We start from the raw sequence: 18,125 nt of genomic DNA on the forward strand, positions 1-18,125 counted from the left end.
AGTTCCTCAGCAACCAGAGCTGAAGTAGTCAAGTTCTTAACCTACTGCACCATGGTTGGAACTCTGCATTTAATAATTTTAAAAAGCATGTGAATCCATGAATTCTCTTATTTGCCACACAATCTTGGGTGAGTTTGCTTCACCAGTTTAATAAATGAGGAGTAATAATAACAGGTGCCTCACAGGATTTCTGATGAGAACGTTTTAGGATAATTCTTGTCAAATGCACAGCCTGGTACCTGCCACATAGTAAGTACTCAGTAAATAGAGATTACCATGATTTTATTTCTGTGAAGGCTATACTAGAAGAACGGCAGGTGACGAAGTTACAGTTTCAACACATGAATTTTAGCAACTTAATTAGCTATGTGACATCCAGAAAAAAGTGTAATGATCAGAGTTCTGTTATGTGGGGAACACTGTGGTCAAAGCAATGGTCTTGAATTTCCTTCAGGAGATTGCTGAGGACTCAGTCTCCATATTTCTCCACGCATATTCCTCCAAGCCAATTTTATGAGAAGTTATGATAGAATTGTTATGGCATTAGCTAACTTCATAGACATAAGTTACAGAATTACATTAAAGTCCCAAACAAATTATAAATTTAACTGGTTTCATGAATTTGCCTGACGTCTAAGTTTCAGCTCTCTATTTGATCTCAAACTTCATGTCTGAGGGTTTATGTTTTTTTTTTAATATTTTTCCAACAAAGTCTTTTGCCACAAAAGCACTGACATTGTTTATAACCATTTTTCTTGACCCTACTTGACTGTTAAAGACCAGCAAAACTTTTCCACTTCCAAAATGGGGTTGGGGCGGGGAGAATTAGATTATAGGTTATTCTCTGTGGTCCCATTCATTTCAAATATTTTATGGCTCTACTCACTGTTCAAATGCCAGAGAGGAAGAAGACAGTGTAATTTATAGTCTGACCAAGGGGAGAGTGTCAATAAATTGAATGCATCAGGACCTAGCTAGATCTCTAGAGAACAAAGCTGGGTCAAAGTCTACTTTCTACTTCTCCATCCATTTCTATGGGTCCCTGGTGGGACATGTGCATGCAAATCTCGAGAAAGAAGGCAGGCAAATATAACAAATATTTGTTCTTGAGCTGCACAAGGTTAAAAGGAGAAACTTGAACAAGCTAGGACAGGAAGGAAAAGGCTGAAGCAGCAGTCTTCTGACCACTTTTTGGAAGCCCAGGAAACAGAACCATGGGTGGGTAAAGCAGTGGAAAGAGTGGGAAAAAGCAAATTAAAAAAAGAAAAAACAACAACAGCAGCAGCAACAACAGATGGGGGATTTAGGATCAGACCATGTTTTCTTCAACACTGTGATTTAAGAGCTGTACAACCCCAATTTTATCTCGTATGGTTGTTTTGAAGGCAGAACTGAGTGCAGCACCAAGTCCAATGTCTGACAAACACTAAGTGCTCAGTACTGCACAGCTATCATCAGTGCGATGGTTATTGCTCTAACTATCACAATAGACTTAGGAGCTGTTGTCCAAGCCTGCTGGTGATCCAGCTGCCAATCAGCTACCTGCTGTTCCATGACACAGCTGCCTCAGAGGAAACATCACAGCAGCAGCTCTCTACTTCCTGGAAGGCCATGGGTTAAAAGTTGACATACTTTGCAGGAATTTTTCCTAACCAAAACAGTCTCAGTCATATAAATCCCTTGACACAAAGAAGAAATTTTGTACCACATACAGTGGAATGACAGCATGGATGTTGGGAATTATTACTTTCTGTATTTCATAGATACATGAATATTTTATACGTATTCATTTAAAAAAGCTGAATTGCTCATCTTGAATGTATTTGAAACAGGAAGAATGAGGCACAATGGGAGAACTCTTCTGTGTGAGGCTGGAAAACAATTACATATTGAAACTATGTTTTATGAAACATTTCTTTGAACAAGTCACATTGGTGTCATCTCCTTTGCACTTCACAAAGAATAGTTGGCCAAAAAAAAAGATAAAAGACCATGAAGTCACTTATTTGCAGTTTTCAAACGTCATAAAGGAGAATCTGCTTATCTATTGATTCCCTACCCCTGATAACTAGGAAGAAATGGGTTAAAATTTAAGCAAGGGAGATTAGTAAGGGGTGTAAACAAAACGTCTTAACTGTGTGGGTTGTAAAACATCAGGATCTTTCCTGTAAGGAAGCTTTGGAGGCTGTAATCCCTGTGTGCATAGATTCTATGCCTTGTTTCTGTTTTTCTCATTTCTTATTCTCCTTCATGTAACAATAGAAAGGGAAACACTTGAAGCTGACTTTCTTGATCCTCTGGCCAAAGCCAAAGCTTTTAGCGTTGAGATGAAGGGGGAGTGAAAAAACCAAAAAAACTGCTTCTGCATTCAAGTCCATTACTGGAGCTTTTGCCAGAAGGTGGCAGTGTGATTAGAGAGGGCAGGGCGCCAGGTGGTGGGTGTCTGAAGTTCTTCCACGTGGGCCTCCCCTCTGACCTCCTCTCTTACCTCTCTAGCTACTTCTTCGGCTCTTTTCCCACAATCTTTCCCATATTGTTTCTCACTTCAAAAGAGTTGACTTTACCCTTTAAGACTTTAGCTTAGCTTCCCCACTTTACATCCTCATCACCCAGGATGCTCCTGGGAAAGCCAACCCCCAAAAGGGTTGAAGACAGATAATAAATAGCTATCATTCATCTTTCCCCTGTGATGCTAAAAACTGCATCCATAGGTTCTGGGATTCTCTCTACTCTCCATTCTTCTGAAGGACTTCCTAGTTTAAGCCAAACTTGACCACAGAGCAGGGCATTTAGAGAGCCGAGACACATCATAGGCATAGGCTCCCATTAGTTATGTTCAGACGGTTATGCTTAATTGTACTTATCCAGGCTCACTGTCTTTGTGCCTCTATGGTACTCCCAGGCTTCCTGTAGGCCCTGATCCCTGGAAAGATGTAGTGCTCTTGGCTAGAGCATCCTTCACTTCTACTACCCATTTTCTAAAATATCTTCCACCTCTATTTTACCTCCTGAGTAGGTGGATAATCTCTGGAAGAGATACTTTAAAAATCTTTGTTAGGTTTTCACTAAGACTGTGCTTTCTTTGTGACGATATTCTTCACCGTCCTAGTTAACAGCCCCCAGGTCCCATTCCTGTTACATTTATCTAAGCTTTCACAATTCTGTATGTCACAATTCTGTATCAGCACTACTCTTATTCAGAGTATCTATACATATCTTACAGGCATCTTTTTCTAAGGAGAATCTCCTTGAACCTTTTCAGTTTCATCTTGTGATCTACTTTCTCAATCTTGACAGGTGGATTGATCCATGATTAACCATTCCTACCCTCATGATTGTGTTCATGTTCTCATCCCTTCTGATTTCATAAAATTCACTCCATGACTGCAATGACTGGCACAGGGACTAATAAGTGAGCTTATTAGGTGAAGACCTATGCTGACAGGTTTCAGTGATGGGCCAACACTATGGTCAATGGGGAAGAGAAGAGCAGAGTGACAGGTCGGACTAAGCTGCACACACATAACCACATACCCAACCACAGCCATGTTTTAGTCACATGGAGCCTATAGAGTGCAATGTAGCTAAGGAGAGTATTGCCTGGGCAATTTAACCTACGAATTTTATTCACCAGTGACAGGATAGAAAGAGTGGTTGAGAACCCCATTTTGAAATATTCGAACCACAGAAACATCCTTCTCCTGAACAATGTGAAACCAATTCAGCATTTCTTTATCGATAACCATGTTGAATGCCTGACAGGTAAGCTATCTGCATATTTAATAGCAATGATTTTTCCCATCCTAAACAAGTTTAAAATAAACTCGTAAAAAATCAGATGTTAAATAAAATTAAAGGAGCTTAACTATTATAACTGTTCTCTGATCTCCCAGAAATAAGAATTATTCTATAACGTTAAAGCCGTTCAAGTCTTTGAACTGCTACTATTTGAACTTTCCAGGAAGTTTAATTACCAGCAAGTTTATCCCAGTTCACATAGTGATACAAAAAAAAAAAAAAAAAAAAATCACAAAAGACTCTCTGGTAGTAGGGTACCACTACAGAATGTAGAACTATAAAGGATCATGGTAGTTTATTAGCTAAGTGGTTTTCAAACAACAGTCCTTGGAACCCTTAGAGCTCTTTAGTGGTATTGCAAGGATGGGCATTAGGTTGGGGTTGGGGGACAAAGGAGCTAACTGAGCAGATGTTTTACTGTCATATGCATGATTATACATTTTTACTAATATATATCCTACCTAGATGTCATTTTAAAAATTATCTCTATATACTAAATATATATATTTAAGTATATATATTTAAATGTTTTGTATACACTGACTTGTTTATATTAGCATATCATCTATAAAAAGTATTCATTGAAAATACATATTTGAAATCCACTGGTCAGCCCACCCTCTTTATTTTATAGGTGAGTAAACCTAGCTATAGAGGGATTAGGTGGTTTCACCAGGGACATAAAGCAAGTTAGAAGGAGGGGAGACAAATGGCTTTTCCAGAGAATTTCATAAATTATGACTTTAAAGAATAAACCTATCTGTGATCCACTCTGTTCTTCCTTGGCATTAAAACATTACGTTTTAAATAATGTTCAAGGTACTTAACCACTTCTCCTAAAAGCTGTTTATCTCTAGGTCTATTATATAACAGATGTAAAAAAAACAAAACAAAACAAAACAAAAAAAAAACTCAGGTAATAGGATCAAAAAAGTTTATTGCATGTTCAAGACTTAGAATAAATCTTGAGAATAGTCACTTCCCTAAGTAAGCCAAGACACAGTGTATGTTGGACAGGCAGAAAGTATGCAGATTCCATTTGTTTCCCCATTTATAAAAGTTTGTATGATAAAAGATATAGGAAGGAAGATTTTCTACCTTTTTGAAAGGTGACTTAAAACAGTATGAAAGTTCATATAAAGTCTGAGATGCAGTACTTACTTTATACCTGAACTTTACAGAGCTTGCAGAGAACAAAGCATAAAACTTGCTAACATAGTTGGAGAGATGATCTATTTAGAACTGCGAAGAACTGACCTTGGTCTTTTATTTCTCCAAAATAGGGAAGAGATGACCTATTTGTAATCAGTAGAGAATAATTACAAAAGTCTTTCAAATAGTCATTTTCCAATGCCTGACATCATCCTTAAACTTCATAGGCTGCCATACCTCTAAAAAGACAACATCCAATTTATTTTTTCAATTGTTTAATATCTGACTAAATATTTTATTGCATTTAGATACACTCACAGAACGGAGAATTTTACAGTTATTAAACATGACAATTATATACACAGCAGGTATATATGCAGCAGGAGACATGCTGCAGTAGAAAGAGCACTCCCTCTAAAATAGACCAGCGTGGGTTCAAATCCCAGTCCAGGATTAAAGACCTTGCTCAAGTTATTTTACCTCATAGGTTCATTGCCTCATCTGTAAAGTGTGGGTTAACTCCTTCCTTTCAATGTTGTTATAATACGTAAACACGATGCTGTATGTAAAATTCTCCACAGAGTTCTCATTCATAAAATATATTCAATAAAATGAAAGTTAGAAGTATTATTATTAGAAACATAAAAAACAGTGCATGTAAATGGAGGAGAGCACAGAACTAATATTTACTATTGTTCAGTATATGCAAGTAAAGTAAAAAGTGAAAATAGTTGAGGATGGGATACTGGAAATTATAAATAATTTTCCCTCCAAAACATACACCTTTTATTCTTAATTAGAAAAACAAGTAATTTTAGTCTACTCAGATGCTTTTTACTGGGATCATGAAGCCAAAATAAGAATTCTCAGCCAATCTGAACTTTTATAACCCTAGGAGAAAAGAGTTAATAGAAAAAAAGCAATCACTTATTGATCTGAGGAGCAATGTAATTCAGAAAATTGCATCTCAGTAGTGAAATTCTCATTTGTCATATTTTGGACGTTAAGCAAATTGTTGTTTACCAGATATACAGATACTTATACATATAAAGATGAGCTTGCTGATGAATGTGGTAATTACATTTTTAATATATTTAAACTTCCATGTATAACACTTCTTTGATGAAAGACTTCACATAGTATAGTACAGCGACAAGAAGAGAGAAAAATCTCTCTACCACCATTCCTGCCATTTTTATATTAAAAGGTAACCACTACCAAAGGCTTTGAAAGCCTTCTAGACTTTTTTCCTATGCCTATAAACCTAAGTACAATTTTAGATATTTAACAATCTGCTTCAAAATTTGCTTTATACAAAACCCACAGTCATATTTTAGATAATTTTTCCCAGATTATAGAATGAACAATCTTGAATATCACAAGCATATGTCAAATAAGAATTTCTGACAGCAGAAAAGAACAAAGTCCAGTTTTACTGACCAAAGTTCTCTTTATATTTGTAATTACATAAGTTTGGGTTGGATTAATGAGAAGTACCTCTGGGATATATTTTTAAAATGGCAAAATGCTATAGGATTCTAATTTTATTATAATATATAATTGTTGATAAATCTAAATTAAGACACATAATAGATTAATTTTGAAATTATTTTTAGCTCATTTTTTGGACATTCGTAGGATTTTAACTATAAATAAGGCTTATCTTTTAAGAAGATAAATTAAGAAGAGGAATATAGAATATCACTAGGAGTTTGTTGTGAAATCCCTTTCTAAAATGTGAATGGCTCATAGGAATTTAATTAGCGCTGTAAATAACCAGTTAATTTTTTTTTTTTTTTTTTTTTTAACGGTACCGTTTGGAGAGAAGGAGGAAAAAGTAAAGAAAAAGTAATCTGCGGCACCGGATTCTTGCAGAAGGCAGTTAGCAAATTTGCAAAGGTAGCATTTAGTTTGGAGGCTTTCAGGGGGAAAATGGGCAGTTTTAAAGAAAATGGGCCAATGGGAAATAGATTTATATAGGCAGCATAAAGATGGATAAGGCAAAAGATGGTTCCCCAAGAACAAAATATTCTCAAGTGCAGAATAAAATAAAATCATCTGAAAAAGGAATATTGATTTGGTCTCTATAGTGGGAAGTCAACTGTTAAAGCCGATGAAGTAGGTTTTGGCTTTTGAAAAGGAATGGGGGTTGTGGTGGGTTAAGTTACAACAAAAAAGCTGATGAGAGGATATGGACTCGCTGAGCTTTCTAGGGCATGTGTGTGTATTTACACAAACACACGCACATGCATATTTCCTCTGTACACCTAATCTGTCATCTATGTAGAGTCTACTATATAAAAATATAATAAGTAAATACATGTGTATGTATAGAATTTGAATGATAAAAGGAATAGCAAAACAGTTAAACTGTAATGACAGCAGATGAAACCTTAGGTCAAATGACTGAGAGGCAACGGTGATATGTCCAAATAGTTCAATTATTAACAAGACAGATGTAAGAATAATAACTGTGGAGGTTTCTGTAGTGTGCTGTCAGGAGTCATTAGCATAAAGAGGGACATTTATTTCTTCCATAAACACCATTCTGACCCAAACACTATGTAAACTATTTAAAATTAAGTGGAACAACATATACATACATAAATCAATATTTTAAAATATATACTTGAAACTGCGACCCTATTTATTTATGAAAATACCTTACATAATTTAGAATAATAAAATGAATAGTTGTGGATAAAAATAGACTGTGATAATCTCGAGGGAGTAAAGGACGTCAATGTGACTGCTCTCCTGAAATGAACTAATTGTTCCTGATTGATTGGATTCTGAATTTGGAAATAAGTCTCCCCGCATTTTAGGCAAAGAGGGAAATAGATGGGTTAAATACTATATATTCACATATAAGAGCCTGTTTTCACAGAAGCAGGACAGAAATCACAAGTGAATATGAATAAAATTCACTTATTTTATAAATTCTAATTTTACCCATTTATATTAGAGTTTTATACTAGCTAAGGTAATTAATAAAAGGATTCTAAGTATTTATTTCCCAGTATTTATTTGGCATAAAGTAGCCTTACAAACTTATTTTCAGACACAATCTTTTCTTTAAATAAACTCAAGAAGGAATTTACTGTACTATTCTTTTATTTCAAAAAAAATCACAATTGATGTAAGAGATGATGTAAGAAATCTACATCTACAGGTTATTAAAACTCACAGAAATACCACTGAAGGGACAATTCTTGATTCTAATCCCCTATTAAACACTAGTACAACAACAGCAAACAATAAAGCAACCACATAAATATGGGCTGAATTCCTTACGTAAATGAGTATTTACATGTGTGTTTGCTTGCTCAAATAATTCTACATAATAATTTTGCCTGCCTGTTTCCATCCTACCCCCAACACCTGCTTCAATCACTGCTTTTATTTTTCCTGTCTAAAGAAGTATTATTTCTATTTCAAAGAGGTGAGCTTAATTATTTACAATAAATCACTAAGATAAACAAAATAGAAGTAACTTCTGAAACAGGATATAAATATTTTGTAAGTAACTATCTCTGGACACAAAAGTTACTTTATTGAAAGAATATTCCTTAGGGACCATATGCATATGAGCATATCAAACAATGAGGAAGTAGAAGAATTAAATATTAGACTAGATTGAAATTAACATACTTTTCATTAGGATGAAAATTACCAAAAACCATAATTATTAGGGAACAGTACATTAACCAAATAAAACATAAGGGATTTCTGAATGATAAGCAATTTGATATACATTTAGTCACACAATTAAAGTTGGTTCCTATGATTAAACTATATAACATTATTAATTTCTCTAACACATCCTGTATTAAGAGCCAAGGTATTACTTCTAAAGATCACCTCAAAGACTGTCAACTACCAGCCTGCTTGCATCAGGCAAGAAAGAAAACAAGCAACTGAATCAGACAGTGAAAAATGACAAATTTTTTTTGTCCTAAACTCCCAACATTTTTGCAAGTTTCTTTTCTCTTGTAAAAACTGACACCAAATGAATTGCTACGGTCCACATGGAGTTAAAAAAAACGTGGGCACCCCTGTTTTAGAGCAGACAAAATCGGGAGCAAAACTGACAAGGAAAGTGTCACCAACACTGCTCTTTCTGGCAAAGCCCTAACATCACACCTAACTCTCAAATCTCGTCAGCAATTACTAAATACTCCACTATTACGTCAATCTTAACAGGAAAGAAGGGGAGAAGCAAGAGAGAAAAGCGTGTTACCACACTCCCTCCGAAGTCCTCAGGGAACTTGTAGACCGGGATCTCGGCTTCATAATTATGCTCATTTTGGAGGAAAAAAAAAAAGAGAGAGGGAAAAAGAAAAAAAAAATATCTTCAAGTATTCTGTTTATACATCTCAGCTGTGCTTCTGCAAAGATGGCTTGAAATATATTCCATTTCCAAGGGGGATTGCTTGAAGAAATCTAAATTTCCCGGAGTCCAACTCCTGTCCCCAGTCCAGAACAGAGGGAAGTTCCTAAGACACAGGAGCTTTTTCCTCTTTCACAGTGAATTTACTCCAGCATTAGGCTGTTCGGAAGTGACAGTTTGTTTTCTGTTTTGCATTGCCAAGGGAGGAACTGGAATGTGAATCTCTTCTTCATCTGGTCACAAAGGCGACCAACACAGTGAAAGAGCCACTTGATCACATCTTTTTTGCAATTCCATAAGAAGAGATTGAAAGGTTTCCCACACTTGAAAAGTGCTCAGGTAGAGAGAAAGGAAACGAAAATGACCGCGAGGTACTGGAACGCCGGAGAGCTGTCAGGGAAGTTCCATTTCAGAGCGACCACAAGAAAACACTCTTTGCGGGGAGCCAAGAAGTCAGGGAGGGAAGAAAGCTCTCCAACTTGGGCCGAGCCCACTGCTGTACCTGTGAATGTAATTTCCGTTGTGTCCCCTGCTTAGAATCTGACTCCAAGCCTTAGTGAATGGGAACTATCATTCAATCTGACCGGGCTGAAACTATTCCTCAAGGGCTGTATGACGTCTGTAGGAAGGCAGTTCAAAACATTGCAGGGAAGTGAGAGAGGAAAAAAAAAAAAAAAAAAAACCCAACCAGCACCCAGCCTGCCTAGCCAATTGCTGAAACTTACAAGGCTTCCCTCCACTGTAGGAAAGCACCAGAGATGGGGAGTGTAAACCATCCAAGCAGACAGAAGACATCTCAAAATTTATAAAATCATTTCCTCCTCTGGTAAATGAGGTGTCTATGTTACTCAGGGTAAGATTCTCTGAGCACCTTTATAAGGAACACACCCCTCTGCCATAAACTTGTTTATCTTCCCTTAAAAAAAAATCATTTTCTCAAAGTCCTGCGCTGAAAGCTAAAATTTCCAGTCAAAAGTAAATTTGAGAGGGGTTGGGGGACTTAGCAGCTGTTCATTTTGAGTGTATTTACTGAAATGTTACACTTTGCAGTTGGCTGCAGAGATGAAAACTGCTTCTTAAAAATTCAACAGGATGTATGTTGTATCAGGTCGGGCTGCAATGGTTTAAACTGAAAAATCTAATGTATTGTTGCTGGACAAGTGGCTACATGTGCCAAGCCTGTTCCTTTGCACAATGTTTTCTAAACCTTATTTCTTTTTGAAAATCATATGCAAATTTCATTGATTTCTATATGCAAAGTCTCCGGGTTTGCAAATTCCTCGCAGCTTTTCAGTAAGAAATGAAGTTGATATGCTGTAATCTCAACATCTCTTATTATGCCCCACTTCCTGCATCTGAAATAAAAACTGTTCTATTAAAGTAGACATAATCTAAATGGATCCAAGTTGCTCCTAAAATGAGGGGATTTGACCTCCATCTCCCATCCTTCTGAATATTTCCCCGAGGATTATATATTTGTCTGGATGTGCCAACTTCAGCTATTTTGGATGTGAATTATCAAGTGAAAATAATTCAAGCATTCTGATTTCTTAAAGGACATTGCTTAGTACGTTGGTTCTCCAGTCTGACGTGAACTTGGTATTTATTTAGCATTTGCAGACAGGATGTTAAAGTGCAATTGTGACCCACCCAAAGGACTTGGAAAATTAATGTAGTAAGGCATCGCGCCAGAGCTCCGGTTGCTTATTACAACAAACCCCACAGCTCCTCCCACGGTCACGCTTCAAGGTGCATTTATGACTTACTCTCCCCTCAGTAACTCTCAGGCCTCCTCAGGTAAATGCCAGTAAACTGCTTGCCACAGAGTTGTCTCCTTAAGACTTTCAGTTTTCCTGTGGCTGTTCAGGGACATTCACGGATTCTTGGCTTTGTCCAGTGTCTAATATATTGCTGCTACTTTAAGGCAGGTTCACCAATCACATACTTGGAGAAATTTCTGAAAACCTATGGTTACCAAAGGGGACAGGTAGGGGGTGGGAGGGATGGACTTGGGGGTTTGGGATTGGCATATGCACACTGTGGTAGACAGGGACCTGCTATATATCACAGAGAACTCTACCCCGTATTCTGTGGGAATCTACATGGGAAAAGAGTCAGAGAATGGATGTGTGTATGTGTATGACTGGGTCACTTTGTTGTACAACAAAAATTATCAAAACCTTGTATACTTCAATACAACTTTTTTTAAAAAGGTTAGGGAAACTCCTGATTTTTTGGAGGGAGGGGACTTTCAAAAAGAGGTTTATCATTTTTTCTTGGAATCTGAATGTGTGGGGGGGAATTAGAAAGGAACCTAGACTGAGTAAAAGTAACCAATGACTACTATTTATTTGAAACACTGTCCTTTTCTGTATGCGGTCTGGCAAATATTTTCTGGTTATCATTTCAGAAAGAAAATGACAGTGATCATAAAATGTACTGTCTGAATGTTGTGTGTTCAGCTCTCCTCACATATTCAGTCCTGTGTTCTGCTCCTCCCCAGAAGGCTCTCTCTCCCAGGGAGACTCCTTAGCTCACTGCCACCCCCTGCCTTGGCACAAACACATCTTTAACCTCTTTGGGTGAGTGCTGCTCTTTGTGCTGCTCAATGTTACACACGTTCCAGGAATCTGTCTGCGAAAATCCTAAACTGCTTGTTGGTCATCTCCTAAACACTGTGTACCAGTCCTGTAATGACTAATACATCATCCCTGTCCCCAAAGAAAAGTTTAAGTGGGGAATCTGATGGCATGTGCAACTAACCAGAATACGCAAAGCCTCTTGGATCAGTACGTCAAGGTTCCCGTCACAGAAAAGGACAGACGCACAATAGGCACAATAGAACCAGACCATTGAGATTTAAATTTTTAATTCTGCTTCTACCCCCAACATTTAAGGTAGTGACAAAATCATAATAATTTTTAAACACCCAAACAGCACTTGTTCAATATGACAGTGTTTTCACCCTTCTAAGACATCATTCCATTTTTCACGTGGAGATTTCTGAAATGATATTGTACAAGCTGAATGCCACACAGTCTTTCCTCTGAAAAGCTTCTCAGAATGGAGATATAGCACTGCCTTCCTCCCCCAACATTCCTGTTAACATTCAAATATATGATGGTATAGATGATGGCTAATGAGGATGCCTGAAGCTGGGGAGCCTAGATTCTAGTAAACAAATGGCCCTTGTCTGTAGGGCTTTGGAGAAGAAACAGTTGATGGAGCAGTTGCTATGATTTCTAAAATTTCCCTGATGTGTCAGGTTGTATAGACTTCTATTTGACTACTGTCACCATAACATTTCAGTGGACTGTACCACATTTATATACGTTCATTGTGGTCATCCAACCATATCCATTTGGTTGAACCAAATCACTGTCTCATATGATGTTTCCTAAACTTCAATCATTGGAACACAACTTCCACAAGTTTTGCCATATTGGCATCTAGACCATCTTGACCATCACTTGATATTTTTTCTTCATTGACTCACTTTTTTTAAACCTAGGTAACATAAATCTGAAAGATTACTTTATATTTTTTAATAAATGGGTTTGATATGGTGATGACATTTCCCCCCTAAATGCAAGTATTAGTAGAAAAAAAAGTCCAAACATCACCTAAAATCTCTTCCATACTAAGGGTGACCACAAGGCAGCATGAGCATCACGTGGTGGAAAGCACCAATTGCATGCATGTGGACTGGGGGCACCTTAAAACATGATCCCCCACCCCTATCATTCAACAGTGAGCACAGCTGTAGAACTAAGGACATTTATCAAAAACCAAGAATTAAACATTAAACTATTTTAGTCACTGAAACCAACTGAAGGAAGTGTTAAGGAATGAGTTTACTACACAACCCAAGTTTTCTCAGATAATTACTTTAAAATACTGTGCCCACTTTAAAATCTTCCATCCTCTGAGTAAGTTCTTACTCTCAGATTATAATAGATCAGATGTGCTTAAATTCAAGACTGCAGATATGTCAATTAGTTTTTTAGGAAAAATGACCATAGGGCTTCAGGGTTTTTTGGCTTTATTTTATTTTGTTTTGTTTTGTTTTAGTTTCCTGGCATTATACATTGTGCTCTAATATTATTAATAAGAATAAGATAATTTGAACCTTGAACTCTGGCAGCATTTCCTTCTTATTGAGGAATAATGTGCTATTTCCCTTATCTGGAGGGGAATTTGGAACAGATTTTGTACTGTTTCTCTTATCACATTGCACTAAGTATACAATTAGATTCAAAGAGTTTTCTATAAGTATTAACCTTCTTGGAGCCAAATCCCTCAACTCCTGAGGAAAAGCTCAGAATATTATATTTTGAAGGCTTCTGACCTTCAGGTTTCCCACATCTTGTAACCTATCAAGTTAGAACAATAATTATCATGATTTTGATGTAATCCCACTTGTTTAATTTTGCTTTTGTTGCCTATGCTTTTGGTATCATATCTAAAAAGTCATTGTCAAGACCAACATCAAGGAGTTTTTCCCCATTGTCTTCTAGAAATTTTAAGTTCAGGTTTTCTATTTAGGTCTTCAATCAATTTTGAGTAAATTTTTGTGAGTGGTATAAGATAGGGGTCCAGTTTCATTCTGGGATGTGGTTACCCAGTTTTCCCAACATCACTTATTGAAGAGCTTTTCCTTTCCCCAGCATATGTTGTTGGCTCCTTTGTTGAAAATTAATTGACAAAAAAAATGCATGGGTTTATTTCTGGGCTCTCTATTCTGTTCCATTGACCTGTTTGAAATGTCATCACCATGCTATTTTGATTACTATAGCTTTGTAATATAGTTTGAAGGCAGGAAATGTGATGTCTCCAGCTTTGTCCTTCTGTCTCAAAATTGCTTTGACTATTTATACTATTTTGTGGTTCTATATAAAGTTTAGGATGGTCTTTTTATTTCTGTAAAAAATGCCATTGGCATTTTGAATGGTATTCCATTGAATCTTCACATCAAGCTAAAATGCTTCTGCACAGCAAAGGAAATCATCAACAAAATTCTTATGGGTTCTGTAGCCAACTGTTATGTGTGTATGTTTGTGTGGAGGGGTAGCTTTCCTATACCAACAAGTACTATTCTGACACCAGCAGGGTAACTGAGAATTCAGCTCAATACTGACACCCTCCACCAGGAGATAACATCAGATTCCACAGGTTAAGGGCTCAGTTCCACAAACCTATCTCCTGACCCTTACGGATGTCACTTGCAAGCCCAGGTTGTTACTTTTGCTCCTGAAGAACTGGCTGTAAATCAGAGGTTCCCACGACCCCCCTCATTGGATTTGATTAATTTGCTAACTAGAAAACTTATTTACTCACTAGATTACCAGTTTACTGTAAAAAGATATAACTTAGGAACAGCCATTTGGAAAGGATGCATAGGACAAGGTATGGGAGAAGTGCACAAAGCTTCCACACTTTCTCCTAGTGTACCACTCTTCCCTCATGCTCCCCATGTTCACCAATCCTGAAGCTCTCCGAATCTCATCCTTTCCAGTTTTTATGGAGGCTTCTTCATTACAGCCGTGACTGACTAAAGCACTGGCCTAGAGTCAACTTCTAGCCCCTCCCCCACCTTAGTCTGGGTGGGGATGAAAGTTCCACCTCTCTAAACGACTGGTTGCTTCCTCTAGCCACCTATCAGTCCACTTCCTTAAGTTACCTAGGGACTTTCCAAAAGTTACCTTATTAACGTAAACAAAGATACCTTTATGGCTCTTATCAAAGGAAATTCTAAGGGTTTTAAGAGCTATGAACCCAGAAGCAGTGGGAAAAGACCTAATATATTTATATATGTGGGATATAATATATGTATATATATCAGAAACATCTTTTGGTCATCTGAATGATCCCTTATATATTTCTTATAAATCACAATATCACAAAAGTAAAAATGCAGCCTATGGAATGGGAGACAATATTTGCAAACTGTATACAAGATATGGTGCTAATATTTAAAATACATATGAAACTCATATAACTCTATAGCCAAAAAACCCAAATAATATGATTAAAAAATGGGCAAAGAACCTGAGCAGATATTTTTCTAATGATGACAGACACATGGCTAATAGGTAAATAAAAATATGTTCAATATCATTAATGATCAGGAAAATGCAAATCAGAACCACAGTAAGATAGCACCTCACACCAAAAAGACAAGAGATAACAAATACTAATAAAGATGTAAAAAGGAGGGAACCCTTGTACACTGTTGATAGGAATGCAAATTGGTGCCGTCACTATGGAAAACAGAATAGAATCCCGGGAGTTCCCATCGTGGCTCAGGGTAAAAGAATCTGACTAGCATCCATGAGGACACAGGTTTGATCCTTGGCCTTGCTCAGCGGGTTAAGGATTCAGCGTTGCCATGATCTGTGGTGTAGGTTGCAGATGCAGTTCAGATCCTGCATTGCTGTGGCTGTGGTGTAAGCTACAGTTCCAATTCAGCCCCTAGCCTGGGAACCTCCATATGCCACAGGTGCAGCCCTAAAAAGACAAAAAAAAAAAAAAAAGAATCCTCAAAAAATTAGAAATAAAACTACGATATGATCCAACAATTCCACTTCCAGATATTTATCCAAAGGAAAGGAAATCAGTACCTCAAAGAGATATTTACATTCTCATGGTTTTTTTTTTGTCTTTTGTCTTTTGCTGTTGTTGTTGTTGTTGCTATTTCTTGGGCCGCTCCCTCGGCATATGGAGGTTCCCAGGCTAGGGGTTGAATTGGAGCTGTAGCCACCGGCCTACACCAGAGCCACAGCAACGCCAGATCCAAGCCGCATCTGCAACCTACACCACAGCTCACGGCAACGCCGGATCGTTAACCCACTGAGCAAGGGCAGGGACCGAACCCGCAACCTCATGGTTCCTAGTCGGATTCGTTAACCACTGTGCCACGACGGGAACTCCTACATTCTTATGTTCATTGGAGTATTATTCATAATAGCCAAGATATGAAAACAACCTAAGTATCCCCAAATGGATAAGTAATGATGATATGATACAGATATATATGAAATATATAATGCGTGTGGTGGGGTGTGGGTGTGGATACATAAAATACAATATTACTCAGCCATTAGAAAGAAGGAAATCCTGCCATTTGTGACAACATGGAGGGACACAGAGGACATTATGCAAAGTGAAATAAGACAGACAGAAAAAGACAAATACTATATGGTCTCAGTTATAAGTGTCATCTAAGAGGAAAAAAAAATGAACTCATAGAAACAGAATGTAGAACGGTAATATGGGTGATGGTGGTGAATGGACAGATTGTGATCAAATTGTACAAACCTGCAGTTATAAAAAATAAATTTGCGGGATCTAACATACTGCATAGTGAATACAGTTATACTGTATCATATACTTGCAATTTTCTAAAAGAGTAGGTCTTAAGTATTCTCACCACAAAAAATGGTAACTATGTAAGGTGATGGATGTGTCCATTGTCCTGACTGTGGTAATCATTTCACAATATATACAAATATTAAATCACCATGTTGTACACTTTAAGTATATATAATTCTATTTGCCAATTATAGCTCAATAAAGCGGGGGCAGGAATGAAAAGAAGAAACACTGACAAAATTTTATAAAATACAATAACAAGAAGCCATAAAAATAATAGCCAATTAATTATACTTTAATAGTAGAATAAAATAAAAAATAAAGATGAGAGTACAAAACAATGATATAAAACATAAAAAAGAAAATCATCAAAGCCAAAAGCTATAAAGAATAATACATTCTTTTTTTTAAAATTTTGCTTATTTTTTATGGCTGCATCCACATCATATGGCAGTTCCCAGGCTAAGGGTCAAATCAGAACACCTAGTAATACTGATCAAAAACTAATTTGAAAAAACACAAACTATCAGTAACAGTTTTCTATAGACATAAAAAGTCAATGAAAACATTATGAACAGCATTATGTGGATAAATTTGAAAACTTGAGCAACATGGGCAAATTCCTCGAAAAATACAACTAACAGAACTTGACAAAAAGGAGTTCCTGTAGTAGCTCAGCGAAAATCAATCTGACCAGCATCCATGAGGATGCAGGTTGGATCCCTGGTCTCGCTCAGTGGGTTAAGGATCTGGCATTACTGTGAGCTGTGGTGTAGGTCTCAGACATGGCTTGGATCTGGTGTGGCTGTGGCTGTGGCGTAGGCCAGCAGCTACAGCTCCGATTTGACCCCTAACCTGGGAATCTTCATGTGCTGCAGGTGAGGCCCTAAAAAGACAAAAATAAATAAATGAATAAATCAAAATAAATAAATTTTAAAAACTGACAAAAGAAATGGAAAAAACTGAATCATTCTATAGTGATTAGAGATTGAGTCTGTATTAAAAATTAATTTAGGAGTTCCCGTCTTGGTGCAGCAGAAACGAATCCAACTAGGAACCATGAGTTTGCGGGTTCGATCCCTGGCCTCGCTCAGTGGGTTAAAGATCTGGTGTTGCTGTGAGCTGTGGTGTAGGTCACAGATGTAGCTCAGATCTGGAGTTGCTGTGGCTGTGGCGGAGGCCAGCAGCAACAGCTCCGATTGGACCCCTAGCCTGGGAACCTCCACGTGCCTCAGGTGTGGCCCCATAAAAACAAAAATAAATAAATAAAAAATTAAAAAATTAATTTAAAAAAGTAAAGCTTTCAGAAGTAAATATAATAATTGCTATTATTTACTAACCACTTACTAAGTACATTATATATAATTTCTTGTTTACTCATCACAACTCTCCTGCAAATAGGGATGATAATTTT

At 37.1% G+C, this 18,125-nt stretch overlaps 1 protein-coding gene across 36 annotated transcripts in view; it reads right to left on the bottom strand.

The window, feature by feature from the left end:
• The window catches only part of PDE4D (phosphodiesterase 4D), a 1,507,422-nt gene that overhangs the window by 276,264 nt on the left and 1,213,033 nt on the right, over window positions 1-18,125 (bottom strand). Inside the window, exon 1 of one of the 36 annotated variants that reach the window (XM_021076880.2) lies at window positions 9,191-9,912. The exons of the other annotated variants lie outside the window; for them this stretch is intronic. Within the exon in view, the coding sequence (XP_020932539.1) occupies window positions 9,191-9,255 (65 nt within the window). The 5' untranslated portion in view covers window positions 9,256-9,912. Of the gene's footprint in view, window positions 1-9,190; window positions 9,913-18,125 lie in introns of those variants that run through there. 36 annotated transcript variants of the gene reach the window in all.

This window comes from Sus scrofa, chromosome 16 (assembly GCF_054392235.1).
Source record: "Sus scrofa isolate SSC_HxYL_T2T_F1_AM1 chromosome 16, Sscrofa_HxYL_maternal_Yorkshire_Landrace_v2.0, whole genome shotgun sequence".
NCBI lineage: Eukaryota > Metazoa > Chordata > Mammalia > Artiodactyla > Suidae > Sus > Sus scrofa.